Consider the following 23,390-nt stretch of genomic DNA (forward strand, 5'->3'; position numbering starts at 1 on the left):
GCAGTGGCAGTAAAAACAGCAGGATGCCAGTTTCTGTCCACAACTTGTAATGACACAAAATACAAAAATGAGTAAATGGAGTAGTTTGTCTCCAAGACTTGAGAAAACACAAAATAAAGTGACTTAACAGAATCATTTCACCATTTTTCAAAAGTGTTTACTTAATTATTTATTTATTTTTCACAAAAGTAAATTCTCCTCAATGTCTAGGCATAAAATATTGTCGCTACTGTGAGAATTAAGGCTGCTGTTGTTATTAACAGAGAGAGAATTTTCGTGATACCAGTTTGATTACACATGTAATTTACAATTTAATATGTTGATTCCGTATATTGACATACATCTACTAAAAGTGCTAGCACTGCTTGTTGTGTATTAATGCGTCTTTTACTTACATGATGAACATTAGACTGAACCCTCTAGATTTCATTAATGAATCTCTCTACTCAGAAAGTTGTCCGCTTACTATATTTATGACCTACGTATGAAACCTATTTATTGTTTTCATTAACTATAGCGGGAATTATTTGACAGTTACATAATGAAGCTGACGTAGAGTTTCTAGCAATATTCTGCTATTCGTTCAGTAAAATTTCTTCGAAAAGTCACAAAAAATTTAAAAAGAAAGTAATAAAAACCAACTTGCCCTGCTATGATAACTTTTACTTGTAAAAATTTGCTAATGGAGTATGTAAATTGTGTTACAGGTCTACCAGTCCAATGAAACGCCAAATGGCCGGCCTGTGTTCAGGCATTTATGACACCAACAGTAGTGGACAGGTTTTATTAGTAATAATTATTACACTAGGACCAGAATATATCCCGGTGCCTCACCTTGATGACGGCCATTTCTGCTGGAGGTGCCTGAAGAAATAGTGCCCTCCGATGCGCACGCCGTAATATATAAGGTCCTTGGAGGGCATCGTGCCCCACTCACCGGTAGGCTGCCAAAGACCGCGCTAGTCATCTCCATGAGCTGTGCCCGAAACTTGTTTGAAATTGCTCAAGGTAATGCCCCATTATTAGCCGGCTGTTCACTTTTTTTACAGTCCTACTGCCAGGGATCAGATAATCCTGCCACGCGCCAGATGCGCGGATAATTGAAGTATTCTGCCTTCAAACGTTAAATCGAAGAGCTAAAGTATCACGACAATGGAGGTGGAAAATAGCAACAACGAATATTTCTGCTTAAGTAACAGCAAGCACGGTAATTTCCAAAATATAATTCGAGCATACAATCTCTATCATTGCTGTGTACCGTCTTCCAATTTATGGTTCCAGGAATGAACAACCAGGCATCTGAATTTTGCACCTGAGTAATCGTCCTGTACTGCCGGTGCTTGCAGTAAGAGAAATCGATTAATATTGTGGAAAGATTCCTACGTTTTATAAAATTAAGAACACGCACTGCTACACTTACTTATTTGTGATTCGGTACGAATAGACCTTTTGGTAAACTGAACTTGTTTTTACTTCTCTGTAGTAATCTGATACAACGGTTTTTTGGTGATCTTGGCACACCAGTACACATGCAAGTTTTAAGATACTAAGACAAATTCAAAATTAGGGCTAAGCACAAAATTATAATTACAAAATTATTAATAATAGCTAACAAACAACTGTGAATATTCCGCAGTTGTTCAGCAGTTCTTCACCGAAGAATGTGGGAAAATGCTTTTAAGAAATGAACGGCAATATTAAGAAACACCGATACCTGTACAGATTGTCGTCTTCCATATACAAAGACGACAAGCACAGCATATAAACCCTCGAAAATCGAATATCGACAAAGATAATAATGAATTATACAATTACACTCCTGTAAATGGAAAAAAGAACACATTGACACCGGTGTGTCAGATCCACCATACTTGCTCCGGACACTGCGAGAGGGCTGTACAAGCAATGATCACACGCACGGCACAGCGGACACACCAGGAACCGCGGTGTTGGCCGTCGAATGGCGCTAGCTGCGCAGCATTTGTGCACCGCCGCCGTCAGTGTCAGCCAGTTTGCCGTGGCATACGGAGCTCCATCGCAGTCTTTAACACTGGTAGCATGCCGCGACAGCGTGGACGTGAACCGTATGTGCAGTTGACGGACTTTGAGCGAGGGCGTATAGTGGGCATGCGGGAGGCCGGGCGGACGTACCGCCGAATTGCTCAACACGTGGGGCGTGAGGTCTCCACAGTACATCGATGTTGTTGCCAGTGGTCGGCGGAAGGTGCACGTGCCCGTCGATCTGGGACCGGACCGCAGCGACGCACGGATGCACGCCAAGACCGTAGGATCCTACGCAGTGCCGTAGGGGACCGCGCCGCCACTTCCCAGAAAATTAGGGACACTGTTGCTCCTGGGGTATCGGCGAGGACCATTCGCAACCGTCTCCATGAAGCTAGGCTACGGTCCCGCACACCGTTAGACCGTCTTCCGCTCACGCCCCAACATCGTGCAGCCCGCCTCCAGTGGTGTCGCGACAGGCGTGAATGGAGGGACGAATGGAGACGTGTCGTCTTCAGCGATGAGAGTCGCTTCTGCCTTGGTGCCAATGATGGGCGTATGCGTGTTTGGCGCCGTGCAGGTGAGCGCCACAATTAGGACTGCATACGACCGAGGCACACAGGGCCAACACCCGGCATCATGGTGTGGGGAGCGATCTCCTACACTGGCCGTACACCACTGGTGATCGTCGAGGGGACACTGAATAGTGCACGGTACATCCAAACCGTCATCGAACCCATCGTTCTACCATTCCTAGACCGGCAGGGAACTTGCTGTTCCAACAGGACAATGCACGTCCGCATGTATCCCGTGCCGCCCAACGTGCTCTAGAAGGTGTAAGTCAACTACCCTGGCCAGCAAGATCTCCGGATCTGTCCCCCATTGAGCATGTTTGGGACTGGATGAAGCGTCGTCTCACGCGGTCTGCACGTCCAACACGAACGCTGGTCCAACTGAGGCGCCAGGTGGAAATGGCATGGCAAGCCGTTCCACAGGACTACATCCAGCATCTCTACGATCGTCTCCATTGCTGCCTGCATTGCTGCGAAAGGTGGATATACACTGTACTAGTGCCGACATTGTGCATGCTCTGTTGCCTGTGTCTATGTGCCTGTGGTTCTGTCAGTGTGATCATGTGATGTATCCGACCCCAGGAATGTGTCAATAAAGTTTCCCCTTCCTGGGACAATGAATTCACGGTGTTCTTATTTCAATTTCCAGGAGTGTATTTCACACCTCTGTCGTTGGTGGGAGGCCACGCTGCGGTCGAAAGAGGCGCCGTTTGCGGGTGATGACGAAGGCCGCCGCGTCTGTCCTGGTCCCCGCTCTGCTGTGTCCGTAGGTTTGCTTTACTCTGCCCTTCCCCCCCCCCCCCCTTCCCAGCCACCCATCCCCGCGTCCCCGTTGATGGAACTACCCTAAGATCCATTTAGTTACGCTGTAGGCGTATGTCCCTGTATGGCAGCGTATAATCGCGACCTCAATACGACCCACAAGACAAAAGAGCTTCCTGTAGACAACTACAAAATTTTGAAGCGGCTAAAAATTTCAAAGAAAACTTAAGGAAGTACCACCTTCTGTAATGATGGTCGGTCTCAGAGTGAAAAAATTATATTTCTACATAGCGTCATTTGCTTTATTGGTTCAAATTTACATATGTAAGTTACCATCTAAAAATCAGAAATCCTTACTATTTTTTGTTAGCATTGTAATTGCAATGAATTCCTAGAATACCGTCGACTCGTTCCGGATCCAGTCTCCGTCGTCTTTCCGAGATAAGGTTCCTGCCGCCCTGAAACTTCTTTCACTGTCTGGATTTGAGGCTGGTACACAAAACACTCTTTTCGCAAAAACAGCTAACTTGAGATTAAGACTTAGTTACGTTTCCACCACGCAAGCGAGTCACGTCATCATCATCATCCATTTACATTAAATACAGCACAACCTCATCGGCAGATTCAGCATCGAGTGGCACACAGCCACTTCAAAAATTATCACTTCATTACTGTGAACCACAAGCGCGGAAAAAGCGGGGTAACATCTTAGGGCTGGGTAAATGAAAGAATTTTAACACACATACTTAAAATAGCTTCAGGATGTAAGAGTACTACATTAGCCTATGACCCACAAGGAAGAAGAAAGACTGAATCTGATAAATTTTAGAAGAGCCTGTAAAGTGTCATTGATTCCACAAATAAGAAAGACTGTATTGTCACACTAGGAGATATAAATTCTAGAACAGGAAAACAGCCCTGTAAAGACCTAATCGGAATAAACGGAGAATCTACAGTTAATCAGAATGGGAAAACTTCTATAAACTTTGTAAACTTAAATTCACCACGAACAGAAAGCAAGTTTTACTAGAGCAGACGGATTCACGAATTTACCTGGATATTCGGGAGATGTTTAGGAATAACATCATTTAATAACAAATGGAAAAAAAATGTTGTGTAAAAATCGGCGATCGGAATAAAAGGAGAATGAGGAAGCTATGTCTTGCGGAAATTGAGAAAATAGATTTTAAGAAATTTCAAGAGACCTTACTAAGCTGGAAAATCCGAGGACCTCAAGAAACTGACAATCTGAATAGAGAACTTTGCAAATACCTACCGTAAGAAGCTAGCATAGGCTCTATATTTTGTAAATCAGTGCTGACAGCAAAGAAAATTACTAATGTAATAGAAGAAACCAACAATAATTCTTATTTTCAGAAGAGCATCAATAACAATGGAAATTAGAGGACTAAGTCGCTTAAATACGTAATACAAAATACACTCCTGGAAATTGAAATAAGAACACCGTGAATTCATTGTCCCAGGAAGGGGAAACTTTATTGACACATTCCTGGGGTCAGATACATCACATGATCACACTGACAGAACCACAGGCACATAGACACAGGCAACAGAGCATGCACAATGTCGGCACTAGTACAGTGTATATCCACCTTTCGCAGCAATGCAGGCTGCTATTCTCCCATGGAGACGATCGTAGAGATGCTGGATGTAGTCCTGTAGAACGGCTTGCCATGCCATTTCCACCTGGCGCCTCAGTTGGACCAGCGTTCGTGCTGGACGTGCAGACCGCGTGAGACGACGCTTCATCCAGTCCCAAACATGCTCAATGGGGGACAGATCCGGAGATCTTGCTGGCCAGGGTAGTTGACTTACACCTTCTAGAGCACGTTGGGTGACACGGGATACATGCGGACGTGCATTGTCCTGTTGGAACAGCAAGTTCCCTGCCGGTCTAGGAATGGTAGAACGATGGGTTCGATGACGGTTTGGATGTACCGTGCACTATTCAGTGTCCCCTCGATGATCACCAGTGGTGTACGGCCAGTGTAGGAGATCGCTCCCCACACCATGATGCCTGGTGTTGGCCCTGTGTGCCTCGGTCGTATGCAGTCCTGATTTTGGCGCTCACCTGCACGGCGCCAAACACGCATACGACCATCATTGGCACCAAGGCAGAAGCGACTCTCATCGCTGAAGACGACACGTCTCCATTCGTCCCTCCATTCACGCCAGTCGCGACACCACTGGAGGTGGGCTGCACGATGTTGGGGCGTGAGCGGAAGACGGCCTAACGGTTTGCGGGACCGTAGCCCATCTTCATGGAGACGGTTGCGAATGGTCCTCGCCGATACCCCAGGAGCAACAGTGTCCCTAATTTGCTGGGAAGTGGCGGTGCGGTCCCCTACGGCACTGCGTAGGATCCTACGGTCTTGGCGTGCATCCGTGCGTCGCTGCGGTCCGGTCCCAGGTCGACGGGCAGGTGCACCTTCCGCCGACCACTGGCAACAACATCGATGTACTGTGGAGACCTCACGCCCCACGTGTTGAGCAATTCGGCGGTACGTCCACCCGGCCTCCCGCATGCCCACTATACGCCCTCGCTCAAAGTCCGTCAACTGCACATACGGTTCACGTCCACGCTGTCGCGGCATGCTACCAGTGTTGAAGACTGCGATGGAGCTCCGTATGCCACGGCAAACTGGCTGACACTGACGGCGGCGGTGCACAAATGCTGCGCAGCTAGCACCATTCCACGGCCAACACCGCGGTTCCTGGTGTGTCCGCTGTGCCGTGCGTGTGATCATTGCTTGTACAGCCCTCTCGCAGTGTCCGGAGCAAGTATGGTGGGTCTGACACACCGGTGTCAATGTGTTCTTTTTTCCATTTCCAGGAGTGTACTTGTGTCAATAGCAGTAAAGAGAATGAGAAACATGGTAAATATCACATTATTCGGAGAATAAACTGGTGTTCGGAAAGGAAGGCCTACTAAAACTATATTTTCTCATTAAAATAAGACACATAAAAAAGAAGAGTAAATAATTTAAAATCTTTGCAGACTATGTTAAAGCCTTTTGCAGTGTGCCCAGAGGAAAACTTTGGAGTATTATGGAAAAAGAGAGACACCACTACATCTCATTGAAGCTATCCGAAATAGATCAAAGACCAATTTAAAGCTAGAATCTGCAAATAGGTCCCAAGGAAATATTAATAAAGAGTTCAGACCAGGGTGCATTACATCGGTACTTTTTAATTTACGTGTTGACGATATTGTGAGGGAATGGTATCAACGCATTATGAAATCTGATATAGAGGACAGCCGGCCGGAGTGGCCGAGCGGTTCTAGGCCCAACAGTCTGGAATCGCGCGACCGCTACGGTCGCAGGTTCGAATCCTGTCTCGGGTATGGATGTGTGTGATGTCCTTAGGTTAGTTAGGTTTAAATAGTTCTAAGTTCTAGGGGTCTCATGACCTCAAAAGTTAAGTCCATAGTGCTCAGAGCCATATAGAGGACAGATTCAAGGAAAGAAATTGTTGAAAACGCTTTATGTTTGCTGATAACATGATTCCAGTTGCCGACAACAAAGAGCATTATATGAACTACACGTAGTGGCAAAGCAACAAGTATTTCGACAAATAAAATCAAGTTGGTGGTGTTCCAGGGATCTCAACCTTTAAAATGTATATTCATAATGGGAAACAAAGCTATTGAACAAGTTAATATCTTCAGATTCTTGGGATGCGACATATCATGTCTCGACGAAATGAATACATAAAAATAGGATTGAGAGGTTCAATGTGTTGCGTGGTATCCCAAAAGACTGTAAGGGGCAATTAATAATGCAACAATGCTAAAGTTTTATTAAGTGGACGACACTGAAGTGAAAAACTATACTTTGAACTCTAGAATATGTAGCGTATTCTAGGCCGCCAAGATGAGATATTTGACAACAGACTATGGCGTAACAAGATTGATTAAAAAATAGGACCATGACAAATAATGAAGGAATTTTATGTTTAAGTAAAGGTTAAGGAAAGAACAAATCGAAATAATTGGCGATGAACGTATCCTGAAACAATTGCTACAGTACATCGATAAACATTGGTAAACCAAAGAAAAGATGGACTGGTCAAGAAGTATCGTCTCATCGACTGGTCTAATGCTTGAGGGAGATGATGAAGAAGATAAAAAACAGAACAGCATATTACTGCATGGTTATCTATAACTGAAACTTTGTCATTAATTTGACTCACAGGAATTAATGTCACGTCTCTATCAGCAACGGAGATCTTTTTCAGTGTTCGGAAGGGTGGATACAGAAATGTAGCTCTTCTGTGCAACGTCTGACATCCTACTTTCTCCTAAAGGCTGGTATTCACTATGGTGTTGACCACCCTTAGCCTTGACGACAGCTTCCACTCTCACAGGCATTCTTTCAATCAGATGCTGGAAGGTTTCATGGGGAATAGCCCATTCTTCACGGAGTGTTGCACTGAGGAGAGGTATCTATGTCGGTCGGTGAGGCCTGGCACGAAGGTGTTCTACAGGATTCAGTTCAGGACTCTGTGCAGGCCAGTCCATTACAGGGATGTTATTGTAGCGTAACCACTCCGCCACAGGCAGTGCATTATGAACAGTTGCTTGATCGTGTTGGAAGACTCAGTCGGCATACCCGAATTGCTCTTCAACAGTGGGAAGCAACAAGATGCTTAAAACATCAATGTAGGCCTGTGTTGTGATAGTGCCACGCAAAACAACAAGGGGTGGAAGCCCCCTCCACGAAAAACACGACCACACTATAATAACACTGCCTCCGAATTTTACTGTTGGCACGGCACACACTGGCAGATGACGTTCATCGGGCATTCGCCATACCACACCCTGCCATCGGATCGCCACATCATGTTGTAAGTAGGCTGTTTAGGTTTTTATATTTGTAACGCCACTTAGCGCTTTGTATGAAAATCACTGACTGTGCTGTGTGCAGTCTGTGGCTGGTTTGCATTTTTTGAATATTTACTATTGTAGTGTTGCGCTGTTGGGTGTGAACAGCGCGTATCGTTGCGCAGTTGGAGGTGAGCCGCCAGCCGTCGTGGATGTGGGGAGAGAGATGGCGGAGTTTTGAGAGCGGATGATCTGGACGTGTGTCCATCAGTGACAGTAAATTCGTAATACTGGATGTCATGAACTGATATATATATATTACGACTTTTGAACACTATTATGGTAAATACATTGTTTGTTCTCTATCAAAATCTTTCATTTGCTAACTATGCCTATCAGTAGTTAGTGACTTCAATAGTTAGAATCTTTTATTTAGCTGGCAGTATTGGCGCTCGCTGTATTGCAGTAGTTTGAGTAACGAAGATTTTTGTGAGGTAAGTGATTCATGAAAGGTATAGGTTATTGTTAGTCAGGGCGCAATTTTTGTAGGGATTATTGAAAGTCAGATTGCTTTGCGCTAAAAATATTGTGTGTCAATTTAGTGATGATTAGAATAAGTAAAGAGAGAAATGTCTGAGTAGGTTCGGTTTTGCTCAGCTGTCTGAAAATCAAATAACGTAAGGGGTTTATCAGCACAGTAATTCACTGATTTTTCTAAGGGGACGTTTCATATGTCGACCCTTAGCCGAGGTTACCTCACTGGATTCTTCTGACTTTTTCTGTAGTTTGTGTAATTCGTGTAGCTATTGTTTATTGCTAGCGCGTAATTATAGAGAGAATTTCCTTTGTAGTTGTAGTTTTTCATTGTTGTAAAACATGCATGTAGATATGCACCAATCATTTCGCAGCTGTGTTTGCAATTAACGAGTTATTATTTTCAACCCTATGTTAATGTGTTTTCTTATTTTGCTCTTCAAGTTGTGCTTTTCTGTGTTGTCGTGTGAAATATTGTGACAATAATGGCGGGTGAAAAACGTAATACTAGGCTCCAAAGTAAACTGCGAAATGACGGTGAAGACGAAAGTAGTGTGTTAGCGCCACCGTGTAATGAATTAACTAATGTTTAAAGCAGTAATTTGGTAATTGTGCATAAGGAAATGGAGCGGGTTGCAAATAATGGTGTAGACAGTGAAACAATTAGTGATCAGGGAAGCATTATCGATCGATCGGCCGGCAACAGCTCGCCTCAGGAATCCGAAATGACGGGACACAATCTTGCAAATTCTGTAGATTCAGGTTTTGCGTCCTCACCGTTTTCTCAAATAAGTCAAGACACACTTTCTGATTTTCAAAATGCGAATATTGCCGGTTCAAATGCACTGCCGAACAGCCCTGAGGAACATGTTTCAGGCACCAGTTCATTGTTATTACAGTTAATACAACAAATGGGACAAAGGCTACAAAAGTTAGACACAACGCTTGAACAAAATCAGAAACAAATGGGGCAAAAGCTTCAAAAGTTAGACACAATGGAACAAAATCAGAGACAAAAATAGCAACAGCTTCAAAAGTTAGACTCAATGGAACAAACGCTTGAACAAACACGCGAAGATTTAACTGCTGAGTTACAAAAATCGAATCGAAATGTCAAAAAGTCTGTAATGACGTAAAAACACAAATTTGTGCGTCATGAAAATGCTTTACAGAATCACGAAGCAGCCATAAAAGAACTGCAAACTATTGTTCATGAAAATCGTGACACCTTGCAAGCTAAAATTGACTCAGTTGCATCTACCGATTCGGTTACGCAACTTGCAAAAACTCAGGAAAACTTAAAGGGCACAGCAGATTCGCTTTCAACACAAATGGACCCTCTGAAACTTGGTTCAGAAAAATACACTGAGGAAATCAGTTCATTATCGGAGAAAGCAGCCAAACTTTCGGATCAGTTCACTAAATTATCTACAAAGGTAGATGATGATCTGAATGACACAAGACCCGTAGCCTTCACTGACACAGAAGAGTATGAACAAATTAGAATATTCAAACTCAATCAAAATCAAATCAATACACACTACAAAAGAGAAATCTGGGAAGTACAAGATCAGTTGACACAGGTAATACAAGAATTACATATTTCAGAGGACACTCGCGCTCCAATACGGGAAGAGGGACATAGAAATACGGAACAGCCACAAAACAATAACACACGGCACTTTGGAAATTATGAAAGAAATTGGCAAGGTACACCGAATTTTGAGATGGAACCGCCGAAACGAAGTAACAATGACCGGTATGCGACACGCCGACATGATGATTTCATTACTACACGTAAATTCAAAACATTTAAGAATTCTGGCAACGACATTCATCCACAAGCGTGGTTTCATCAATTCTCTTATTGTTTTCCTCCCAACTGGTCATTGGAGCACAGATTAGAATTTATGTGTGGCTATTTAGAGAATGAACCAGCTGTAAGAATGCGATCGAGCATTCACGATTGTCACAGTGAAAGAGAATTTTAACATGCCTTCGTCTCAGCATATTGGTCTCTAGCTACAGAAGAGCTAGTAATACATAGCACCATGATGATGAAACATTTCGAACAATCTGAATTTTCCAGTCTTGTGAAATATTTTGAAGATATGTTGCACAAGAATCAGTACCTGTCAAACCCATACAACCCCTCAGAACTCATCCGCATTTGCTTAATCAAATTGCCTGAACATTTACGACATATTATTTTGGCAGGACGTTGCAAAGACGACATTGAAGCTTTTCAGGGACTGTTACAAGAATTGGAAATTGACACTGACAATAGCGGAACACGAAAACAGGAACACAACAAATACAGGTCACATCCGTCACAGTTCCGCGATGACAGAAATAATAACTGGACACGACAAGGTTATTCTTACAACGAAAATAGTGACCAAAACAGACACCACCCGTATGACAACCGTTGGCAGAGTAATAATAATTACTGGGAAAGATCACCTCTCCATGGTAATGACTATGACAGAGACAATCAGAGAAACAGACAATATGGGAAACAAAATAATTATTGTCAAGGGAGACAGAATAACTTCAGAAGCAACGGTCCACCGCGCAGTTACGATTCCGGAAGAAATTCTTAACCACATGACCGACAAAAAAGAAACTACGGAATCTACCGACATGACGACAGACGATGTAATCGTAACGACAGACTTGAATTTCATCAGAACTGGCGGGATTCAAACAGAGCAGGGCCCTCTTGACAATGTGAATTTGTAGACGTTACTTCTACTAACCCAATAACGAAGCGTGCCAACAAAGAGACAGACAATGACACGCACCACAGGCAGCCACGTGCGCCGGCTGGCTCAGAGAAAAACAACATAGACGCTAAGCTTGAGAAAAATCTTAGCATTCCTTACCAACGTATACCACAGGATAATTGCGTTGAAGTTGAAACTCTGCATACTAGGAAGAGTAACGATTACACCACATTTCACATATAAAACCGTTTATTAAGAGATAATCTGCTTTTTAACTTAGTCTTTGCTATACATTTTTTCACTTCACGTTACTAGTAAGCTTTATCACACTTAGAAACTGTTAACATGCAGCAAAGTTTTAAAGTTAACTATCCAGTCTAGAACCTAGGGTACTTATTTAGACAAGTAATTACAAATGCATTGTTATAGTGAACAGAGGACACAGTGTTATTGTGTGTGTACATTCTTGCTTGTTAGTTGCACGATTATGTAACGACTTTAAGGCTTACATACTTAGAACATATACTGCTAATGAGATTTTAATGCAACATTTTGGTTTACTTGAAAAGACATTTTTTTATTTAAAGTACTTTCTGACAGCTACACTATTATATCATGACGCTACTAATGTGTGACACAATTTACATTGTTGCTTTTGTGCTGTATCTGTTTTATATCTGCACAGCTTTTCTGTATTATTCTGGAAAGTAAAACATGTTTTAGTAGTAACTTTAGTGGTATAGCTACAATGAGACAGCCTTTTCCTTGGCATAACAATACTTTACAGTATAGCACTTTCTTGAGCACGGTAATGTACGTAATGATAACGACATCTATACGCACAGCATTTCACTTTCGTTTATTACGAGGTAAGTACATTGACTTCTGCAGAACTTTGCTTACAGAGGTCGATAACTACGACACTTCGACAGAATTATCTTACAAGACGCACAGTTTAGCGCTAAAGTACACGTATTTAAGTGATCAATTGAGTACTTAAAATATTTATTTTTAAAGATTATTGGATTACAAAGATACAAAGGTTTTCCGTGATATATTTCATTCCATTGCTGTAATCTGTAACACCTGAGGGTATAATTACATTAATCCTCAGGGGGGTACACGCCTACTTTGTGTACTAAGTGTGTAACGAGCGCTAGGAGCTCTAGCTAATATGGTATTTGCTTATACAACTTTACACATTGGTACCATATTTCTGTAACACAGAATTAAAAAGCTATCTGCTCATTTAACTGAGAGAGAGAAACATTTTTTTTACTATGTCAGTGACACATGTTTACATAATTACACAGTAGTATAACTTCACACTTATGAAATTGTATTTTGTCTGTACTTTGTGAACTGTTCATATTTTTCTCGGGACCATTCTGTTACTATGAGTGCTTTGAATGATGTATTTGGTACAAGATTATGATTTTTGAAGTACGTTTGAGGTAGATGACTTTATTGAAGGTTTTGAAATCATTGCAGAAAGCTACGACGTTTTGGAGATTTGGCTGAGGTTTTATGATGTTATTATTACAATGACAGTGTGTATTATGCTGTTGAGGTATGTTTATGATCAATAAGATGATGCTACCGTATATGAGGAATGTGATTACGTGTTTATATGTATATGAATAATAAATAGAAGTTAGGGACACTGGTTTGTGAAAAAGGATGTTGGAACCCAAGAATCGTACTTTAAGAGTTATAACTTGTGTGTCCATGCGTGAATGTATCACAACACTGCTATTCATGAGATTTCGTTTCTACGCATTTCTGCTGTGATTTTTCGATCTGTGAATTTTTTTTATGTGAGACTGTCACTGTAGTGCAAACTGTTGTCGTAAGTGACCTTGACATAATGCGTTGTGGGCGCCAAACTGTGCCAGCTGTCTGGAGAAAAAGCCATTAGGTGGAAAAAAAAAAGAGACCAACCTTGCTATTGACATTCCTTTGTAGAAAGCATCGCAAATATGACACGCTATTACTTGGAAACATATGATTGTACTGTGGAGCACGTACTTTGTACTACTTGCTGAAATTCTTATGAATTGATGGAAAATATTCTTACATCTGCACACCTGGTTATGACAAGTGTCTTTCTATGAGAGTTGAGAGAATTTCTACTGACTTATGAAATGCCACATGGCTATTTAATGATGTTTTTGCGCTTTGATTTACATAGTTACTTATTTCATTTGATATCTGGTTTCCAGCTGTGTTGCAGCATTGGTTATATAAAATAAAATTAAATGCATTTGCTAATGTGAACACTTTCTGTCAATAGATCTAGTGAATAACAATTTTACGATCCACATTCTTCGACAAAAGGAGCACTTGGAAAGGAAAGAACAATAAGAAGGGACTAATAACTGCAACTGCATACATAATTTTCGTTTCAAGTACTTGGTAAGTTTTTGTTGAATAAATTTTTGTGGTACACCACTTTAATGACATAGACATTAAGATGTGAATAGACATTTCCCTTATCAGCATTGTTGTCTTTAGTGTACTTTTTTTCTGCTTGTGGGTTTGACATGTTTAGATATAAGTTATTACATTTGCCGCTGCTGGGGTTGCCAGGCATAGTGCAACTGAATTTCACTTTGTATTACTCTGTTAAGCCAGTTTTACTACTGATTTATTTTTCTTGTTTGCTGCACAGTGCCTTATATTAGTTGTAATGTTGCAATTGCTTTGCTAATTTAGATGTACTGCTGCTTGCTTTAGCAATTTGCTTTTTTTGCTTGCTTGTTTGTGTTAATTTGTTTTGTGCTGCTACATTGTCTTGTCCCTTAGTATATATATCTGAGTTCAGTAGATTTAAGTTAGCTTAAGAGGGGGTAGACTATATAAGAAACTAACTATGAAGAATAGGGAAAGAATGTATTGTGAAGTTATATGAAAAAGATTTGGCCAAAAATGAGTATTGTACATTGAGAAATATTTATTTTAAAAGGGGATATGAACAAAACAGTAGGGTTTAGGGGCAACAGGGTCAGATAGGATTTTTTTTTGGAGGAGCAAATGTTTAAATAAAAGGAAAGATCTATGGAATGAAGTTTTGGGTTGGACTGCAGTACCAAATGTTACATTGAAAACGAACCCTGACCTTTCCTTTTGTATTATTCCGCTATGTGTTTGCGTACCATTGTGTATTCGTGTTTTTCCTGTCATTATGTGTTTAGCTGATAAGAGTTATGTTGTACAATTTTTCTAAAAATATGTTATTTACTTTGTAAAGATGTTTAGACATTATTTATCCTGTTTTGTTTCAACGCTCATGTATGAAATTATTGTTTTGAAATCTATTCTCATTATTTTATGTATTTACTTATGTCATAATTCCTGTAACACTGATGTATATGTTTATTTCTATTCTTTTGTAAAGCCCATATTACTACAAATGTTATCTGTATTGTTATGTTCTTTAATGATGTATATTGTACCTTTGTAATTGTATTCTTATTTGTAAATTTATAATTGTATAGACACCAGTTCAAATTGAGTTACATTTCATTGCACACGTTTCAGTTGGTCATAGTATATGCACAATAGATGTGAAGTTGGGACTGTTAGTGTTTGCATGTGTGTTGATAATTCAGCAAGGGACTGGTTAAAAGCATTGCTGGTTCTAAGGACATACCAAGCAGTTTGTGAGTGCACAAGTGGTGGTTTATGGACTTGCTATATTGTCTGCAAGACTCTTTAATGGTGACTGTGCACCCGCACAGTCGCAACAGATGGCTGCTGGCCATCTCTACAAGGACTACAGTGGGTCTGCAGCTTTGATGGCCCACCAATACCATTATCTCTAACAGGACTACAGTGGTCTGCTCTGTGATGACCTACCTATCAATATTCTTCAACTTCGACTGACTCTGCTGTGGGTTTGCTCTGTTGTGGCCCATTACCTGTCTGCATGTCAAGAGTTAGCATTGTCTTTCTGTTGGAAGGACAACACTGCTTCTTCAAGACTGCATGGAAATCCATTACTTATGTGTGGATTTTCTTTTACTACAATTTTACTGTGATGAACGATCAGGACTGTCTGTATGGACTGTGAGAAAATCTTTGCTTTTGACCAACAGTATATCAATAAGTGTGTGCATTTGATTTCTTTGTTATCGTAATTACGAAAAATTTTTTCAGATCTGTATTGGCCACAGACCAAAACAATTTGTAAATTTTTTTGTGGGGAGCATGGGGCTATTTAAGTAGGCTGTTTAGGTTTTTAACGCCACATAGCGCTCTGTATGAAAATCACTGACTGTGCTGTGCACAGTCTGTGTATAGTTTGCGTTCTTGGACTGGTTACTATTGTAGTGTTGCGGTATTGGGTGTGAACAGCGCATAGCGTTGCGCAGTTGGAGGTGAGCCGCCAGCAGTAGTGGATGTGGGGAGATAGATGGCGGAGTTTTGAGAGCGGATGATGTGGACATGTGTCCATCAGAGACAGTAAATTTGTAAGACTGGATGCCATGAATATATATATATATATATATATATACAGGGTGTTTCAAAAATGACTGGTATATTTGAAACGGCAATAAACACTAAACGAGCAGCGATAGAAATACACCGTTTGTTGCAATATGCTTGGGACAAACTTTCGAAATTACAGTAGTTACAATTTTCAACAACAGATGGCGCTGCGGTCTGGGAAACTCTATAGTACGATATTTTCCACATATCCACCATGCGTAGCAATAATATGGCGTAGTCTCTGAATGAAATTACCCGAAACCTTTGAAAACGTGTCTGGTGGAATGGCTTCACATGCAGATGAGATGTACTGCTTCAGCTGTTGAATTATTTCTGGATTCTGGCGGTAAACCTGGTCTTTCAAGTGTCCCCACAGAAAGAAGTCACAGGGGTTCATGTCAGGCGAATAGGGAGGCCAATCCACGCCGCCTCCTGTATGTTTCGGATAGCCCAAAGCAATCACACGATCATCGAAATTCAGGAAATTAAAGACATCGGCCGTGCGATGTGGCCGGGCACCATCTTGCATAAACCACGAGGTGTTCGTAGTGTCGTCTAAAGCAGTTTGTACCGACACAAATTCACGAAGAATGTCCAGATAGCGTGATGCAGTAATCGTTTCGGATCTGAAAAATGGGCCAATGATTCCCTTGGAAGAAATGGCGGCCCAGACCAGTACTTTTTGAGGATGCAGGGACGATGGGACTGCAACATGGGGCTTTTCGGTTCCCCATATGCGCCAGTTCTGTTTATTGACGAAGCCGTACAGGTAAAAATAAGCTTCGTCAGTAAACCAAATGCTGCCCACATGCATATCGCCGTCATCAATCCTGTGCACTATATCGTTAGCGAATGTCTCTCGTGCAGCAATGGTAGTGGCGCTGAGGGGTTGCCGCATTTGAATTTTGTATGGATAGAGGTGTAAACTCTGGCGCATGAGACGATACGTGGACGTTGGCGTCATTTGGACCGCAGCTGCAACACGGCGAACGGAAACCCGAGGCTGCTGTTGGATCACCTGCTGCACTAGCTGTGCGTTGCCCTCTGTGGTTGCCGTACGCGGTCGCCCTACCTTTCCAGCACGTTCATCTGTCATGTTCCCAGTCCATTGAAATTTTTCAAACAGATCCTTTATTGTATCGCTTTTCGGTCCTTTGGTTACATTAAATCTCCGTTGAAAACTTCGTCTTGTTGCAACAACACTGTGTTCTAGGCGGTGGAATTCCAACACCAGAAAAATCCTCTGTTCTAAGGAATAAACCATGTTGTCTACAGCATACTTGCACGTTGTGAACAGCACACGCTTACAGCAGAAAGACGACGTACAGAATGGCGCACCCACAGACTGCGTTGTCTTCTATATCTTTCACATCACTTGCAGCGCCATCTGTTGTTGAAAATTGTAACTACTGTAATTTCGAAAGTTTGTCCGCTTGAAAATGTACTGTTGTCCCAAGCATATTGCAACAAACGGTGTATTTCTATCGCTGCTCGTTTCGTTTTTAATGACGTTTCAAATATACCGGTCATTTTTGAAAAACCCTGTATATATATATATATATATATATATATATATATATATATATATATATATCGTTTGTTCTTTATCAAAATATTTCATTTGCTAACGATGCCTATCAGTAATTAGTGACTTCAGTAGTTAGAATCTTTTATTTAGCTGGCAGTATTGGCGCTCGCTGTATTGCAGTAGTTCGTGTAAAGTAGTTTAGTGATGATCAGAATAAGTAAAGAGAGAAATGTCTGAGTACGCTCAGTTTTGCTCAGCTGTTTGAAAATCAAATAACGTAAGGGGTTTATCAGCACAGTAATTCACTGATTTTTCTAAGGGGACGTTTCAGTGTACCGTGATTCGTCAATCCACACAACGTTCTTCCGTTGTTCAATCGTCTAATATTTATGCTCCTTACACCAAGTGAGGCGTCGTTTGGCATTTAACGGCGTGATGTGTGGCTTATGAGCAGCCGCTCGATCATGAAATCAAAGTTTTCTCACGTCCCACCTAACTGTCATAGTACTTGCAGTGGATTCTGATGCAGTTTGGAATTCCTGTGTGATGGTCTGGATAGATGTCCGCCTATTACACATTACGACCCTCGTAAACTGTCGGCAGCTTCTGTCAGTCAACACATGAGGTCGGCATGTACTCTTTTTTGCTGTACGTGTTCGTTCACTTTTACACTTCAGAATCACATCGTAAACAGTGGACCTAGTGATGTTTAGCAGTGTGGAAATCTCTCGTGCAGACGTATGACACAAGTGACACCCAATCACCTGACCACGTTCGAAGTGCGTGAGTTCCACGCAGCGCCCCATTCTGCTCTCTCACGATGTCTAATGACTACTGAGGTCGCTGATATGGAGTACCTGGCACTAGGTGGCATCTCAATGGATTTAATATTAAGAACGTATGTTTTTGGGGGTGCCTGGATACTTTTGATCACATAGTGTATGTGTATTACATGTCATTAATTTCTTGTACACTTTATTCCACAACTTCAGTCTGATGGTGAAATTTTGAAACGAGTAAGGCTTAATAAACGACTGTACGATCAAGACTTCTACATTTCAGTGTCGTTCCACAACGAATAACGTTCAGTGTAAAATCATCTTTACTGCTGAGGTGCCAGTTTGGCAAGATCCATAGATGCTATCACCTCCGAAAATGGCTATCCTCTCCTTGATAGATAGCATTTTATGTGATGGCGTGATCAGACTCTCTACATCTCCTTATGTACGGCCCATATTTCGGGTACCTAAAGCCAATAGCGGGAAGTTCCGCCAGGTAGTTGACTATAAATTAGTTAACCAAAAGTTTATTTTAGAATCTGTATCTTTGCCTGATTTACACCATTGTTTTACGTGATTCATTGGGACCAAGTTCGTTACCGTTCTTGATCTTCATCAGGCATATTGTCACATCCCTTTATCCAAAGATTCTAAACATATTACCAGTTTCTGGAACTGGAACTTATATAACAACTGGGTTGCTTTTGGCTTATCCACTGGTGAGACTGTTTAGTCCTGCCTTTTAGACTTTGTCATGGGTGATCTGAAGTTTAAGTATGTACATAATTACACTATTGGCCATTAAAATTGCTACACCACGAAGATGACGTGTTACAGACGCGAAATTTAACCGACAGGAAGAAGATGCTGTGATATGCAAATGATTAGCTTTTCAGAGCATTCACACAAGGTTGGCGCCGGTGGCGAAACCTACAACGTGCTGACATAAGGAAAGCTTCCAACCGATTTCTCATACACAAACAGCAGTTGACCGGCGTTTCCTAGTGAAACGTTGTTGTGATGCCTCGTATAAGGAGGAGAAATGCGTACCACCACGTTTCCGACTTGGATAAAGATCGGATTGTAGCCTATCGCGGTTGTTTATCGTATCGCGACATTGCTGCTCGCGTTGGTCGACATCCAATGACTGTTAGCAGAATATGGAATCGGTGGGTTCAGGAGGGTAATACGGAACGCAGGAGTGGATCCCAACGGCCTCGTATCACTAGCAGTCGAGATGACAGGCATCTTATCCGCATGGCTGTAACGGATCGTGCAGCCACGTCTCGATCACTGAGTCAACAGATGGGGACGTTTGCAAGATAACCATCTGCACAAACAGTTCGACGACATTTGCAGCAGCATGGACTATCAGCTCAGAGTCCATGGCTGCGGTTACCCTTGACGCTGCATCACAGACAGGAGTTCCTGCGATGGTATACTCAACGACGAACCTGGATGCACGAATGGGAAAACGTCATTTTTTCCGATGAATCCAGGTTCTGTTTACAGCATCATGATGGTCGCATCCGTGTTTGGCGACATCGCGGTGAACGCACATTGGATGCGTATATTCGTCATCGCCACACTGGAGTATCACCCAGCGTGATGGTATAGGGTGCCATTGGTTACACGTCTCGGTCACCTCTTGTTCGCATTGACGGGAATTTGAACAGTGGACGTTACATTTCAGATGTGTTACGACCCGTGGCTCTACCCTTAATTCGATCCCTGCGAAACCCTACGTTTCAGCAGGATAATGCACGACCGCATGTTGCAGGTCCTGTACGGGCCTTTGTGGATACAGTCTTCTGGTCAGTGGTGGGCGAGCAACTGGCTCGTCACAATACGCCAGTCACTACTCATGATGAACTTTGGTATCGTGTTGAAGCTGCATGGGCAGCTGTACCTGTACAAGCAATCCAAACTCTGTTTGACTCAATGCCCAGGCGTATCAAAGCCGTTATTACGGCCAGAGATGGTTGTTCTGGGTACTGATTTCTCAGGATCTATGCACCCAAATAGCTTGAAAATGTAATCACATGTCAGATGTAGCATAATATATTTGTCCAATGAATACTGGTTTATCATCTGCATTTCTTCTTGGTGTAGCAATTTTAATGGCCAGTGGTGTACTTTGACGATTAGATGGTTTATAGTGCCATCTTCGCTGATTATCTGTAACAGCTGGAGGTTGTTCTGGAGCGTCTCAGGGAGGCTTGGTTGGCCGTCACACCTTCCAAAATTTCGTTGGTGTGTCAGCAGATATTATTTTTGGGCAGTTAATTTCCGCCCAAGGTATTAGGATCAATCAAGATTGCACCAGCGGTGGCCAGATTTTAGATGGTTAAAAATCATGAAATGTTCAATTTTTACGTTTTCGCATTTCAAACAACTAAAGACTTTTCCTTATCATAAGATATATAATTATTGAGTTCAGAAGACTACAATTATTTTCAAAAAATGTTCTGCATGGTCGTGATCCTCTGTGGCGCTGTTAAACTGCGGTCAGATGTTTTACTCATGAATCTACATGTTCATCATTACATTCTAGTGATGTGAGAGAACATAAGTGTTACAAAATAAGTGTTGTGGCTAACCTGTGATCGCTCGCTCGATTGTCATATGTTTCAAGTTTATTTCGTCTTTTATAATCCTGACAATGTTTTTAGTGAATTCTGTTCACTGAAGTCTCTTTTCTTTTGGAGGATAATCGTGGGTAAAAGTAAAGTGACTAGAAATCCTCTGAAGGTTTTTAAGAAAAGGAGAAATGTTGGAAAGTCAAAGGCAGGTGTTTCTACAATAAAGGCGATAACACAGTATGTGAACCGAACCTTGTTGGTACACCTTCCATTCCAATGAAATTGAGAAAGAAAGTACTTCGCTTTGTTCAGTTAGTGAAAAGTATGAATGTTTGGTGGGCGATTCGGATGTGAATGAAATATTGATATGACAATTCTCAACGGAATTTTTGCAAACTGCGTAAGATGTATTCAGTATAGTGAAATGGGTCTGGAACTCTCTATTAAAAAAAAATCACCTATGACTAGCCAGTGAAGTTTCTTATAGACCGCCTTTTGGAGCAGAGTTGCAGTAACTCCAAATTAAGAAAATGGTATCAAAATCTATAAACATAACATTGTTTATTGCTTGCGAACAGCTGGCAAGAGTGTGCTACTGCAGGTGTAGATTTCTGTGACATCATGAAACTTCCACATTCCCCAACTAAGTTTACGAACTACAATAGATTTATAGGGTATAAAGTAGAAGATTCTGTATAGAATCTATGAAGAAAGTTGTGGAAAAAGCAGTAATAGAAAACAGTAGTAACGGAGGTGTAGTATCTGCCAGCAGTTTGTATCCAGGGACAGTTTTATACGTAGTAGTAATCTGTAAATATTGTAGGTGTCCAAAAATAAACACACCACCTCAATGATGGTAAAGGGTTGGATAGGAAGGGAAGGTTAAATGACAGCGTAATGGCTATTACACAAAACACAACAGTATCAACGAAAAAGACTGTCTTGTCTGAAACGGTAGATCGAACTTTTACAAGTGACCGCAGTTGTTCCGGCCATGTAAGGGCCTCACTGCCCTGCCTGTCTCGCTCCCGATGACTTTGTAAATTCGAGAGACGCTGAGATGAGTTGCAAATTTCTGGCTGTCTTGGCTTCATAGTCCAGTCTCGGGGGTATTAGTGAAATTATTTTTCTGTTATTCAATCTTTTGTGATAGCCACAGAGCTGAATGCTGTAACTGCGGCAGTGTTGAGCGTGCAATGGTGGCCCGGATTAGACACGCCTTTAGTCTCTTCCAGCGTCACGGACAGTGTGGTATGCAGCCCTATCAGACTATTGGACCGTAATGCCTTCGCAGCTGTGCTTCTACACACCATGCCGGTCGGTACCATCTTCTACTTCTACATCTACATCCATACTTCGCAAGCCACCTGATTTTCGCCGAGGAGGTCGCTGCTCTCCATGTTACTTAATTCAAACCTGTTAACTGTTTCATGTAACTGCTATATTCCTCATTCTAAATGCATAAACGGTCAGTGGAGATCGCCACTCGCTAACTTATGTAATTGTAAACTATTAACTCTTTCACGTAACCGCTGATTTTCTTTTGCCAAATGCACAGAGACTGTTTTCAGCTAGTTCTTATTTTGTCAGGTCATAGTCCTGTTGTGTTGCGTGTATTGTGTTTGGTGTTACCAGTAAAAACCTGTAAGAGGAGGAGCATATAATCTGCTCTGCGTGGCTTAAACCTCGTGCTTAAGGGATTTATCTTTGCCGAACATTCTGGCTATGCATTCTTAACTGTGATCGGTCTTACGCGAGGTAGAGTTCTGTTTTACTGTAACAGAAAACAAAACAGACGCAGTGCCAAGTATTAAATTTGCTTTTTCACTCATTGGATTTTAAATTTAGGTACGGCGCCTAACCTTGACAAGGGTAATGGAAAATTGTACTTAACTTATTTGCACCCGTTACTGTTCTCTCAAGCTGTGCTCTTCATTAAAATATATACGGTCTGTAGTTTATATGATAATAACATTTGTTTATAATTTGACATTAAAGGTTTCCAGCTTATAGACCTGCCTACAGAGGGCTGTAATGTGGAAAAGATAATGGTTCATCTTATGACTGTTGTTCCTATACAAACTGTTGTTCCCTTTTAAATGTTGTTGGACGTGTATATGGTTAAGCCGCGCTCTGAAAGGTGGCATTTCAGATACTATGATAATGAATAGCTCAGTAGGCAGTTCTGTTAAAGAGGAATTGACATCCCTAAACAGAGAACCGCAGAAGCTGGGGGATAAATATAGGTAGAAAGAAGGTAAATGCGTAGTAACTGAGGTTATCAGAAGAGGTATTTCAGTTGATCGACGAAAGAAAGAAGTACAAAAAAGTTTAGGAACATTCAGGAATACAGAAATACATTTCACTTAGAAATGAAATACGTAGGAAGTGCCATGAAGCTAAGGCGAAATGGGTGCATGAAAAATGTGAATAAGCAGAAAAGGAAATGATTGCCGTATAGACTGACTCAACATATAGAGTAGTCAGAACTACATTTGGTTATGAAAAATGTGAATAAACAGAAAAGGAAATGATTGCCGTATAGACTAAATCAACATATAGAGTAGTC

The 23,390-nt window shown here is 41.6% G+C and overlaps 1 protein-coding gene across 1 annotated transcript in view; it reads right to left on the reverse strand.

Annotated features, from left to right (window-relative positions):
* LOC126418482 (flexible cuticle protein 12-like) overlaps positions 1–859 on the reverse strand; it is a 30,156-nt gene extending 29,297 nt beyond the window's left edge. Inside the window, exon 1 of the mRNA XM_050085259.1 lies at positions 835–859. Within this exon, the coding sequence (XP_049941216.1) occupies positions 835–849 (15 nt within the window). The 5' untranslated portion in view covers positions 850–859. The remainder of the gene's footprint in view (positions 1–834) is intronic.
* Between the last annotated feature and the right edge of the window lie 22,531 nt (positions 860–23,390).

The sequence above is a fragment of the Schistocerca serialis genome, chromosome 9 (genome assembly GCF_023864345.2).
Source record: "Schistocerca serialis cubense isolate TAMUIC-IGC-003099 chromosome 9, iqSchSeri2.2, whole genome shotgun sequence".
NCBI classification, from domain to species: domain Eukaryota; kingdom Metazoa; phylum Arthropoda; class Insecta; order Orthoptera; family Acrididae; genus Schistocerca; species Schistocerca serialis.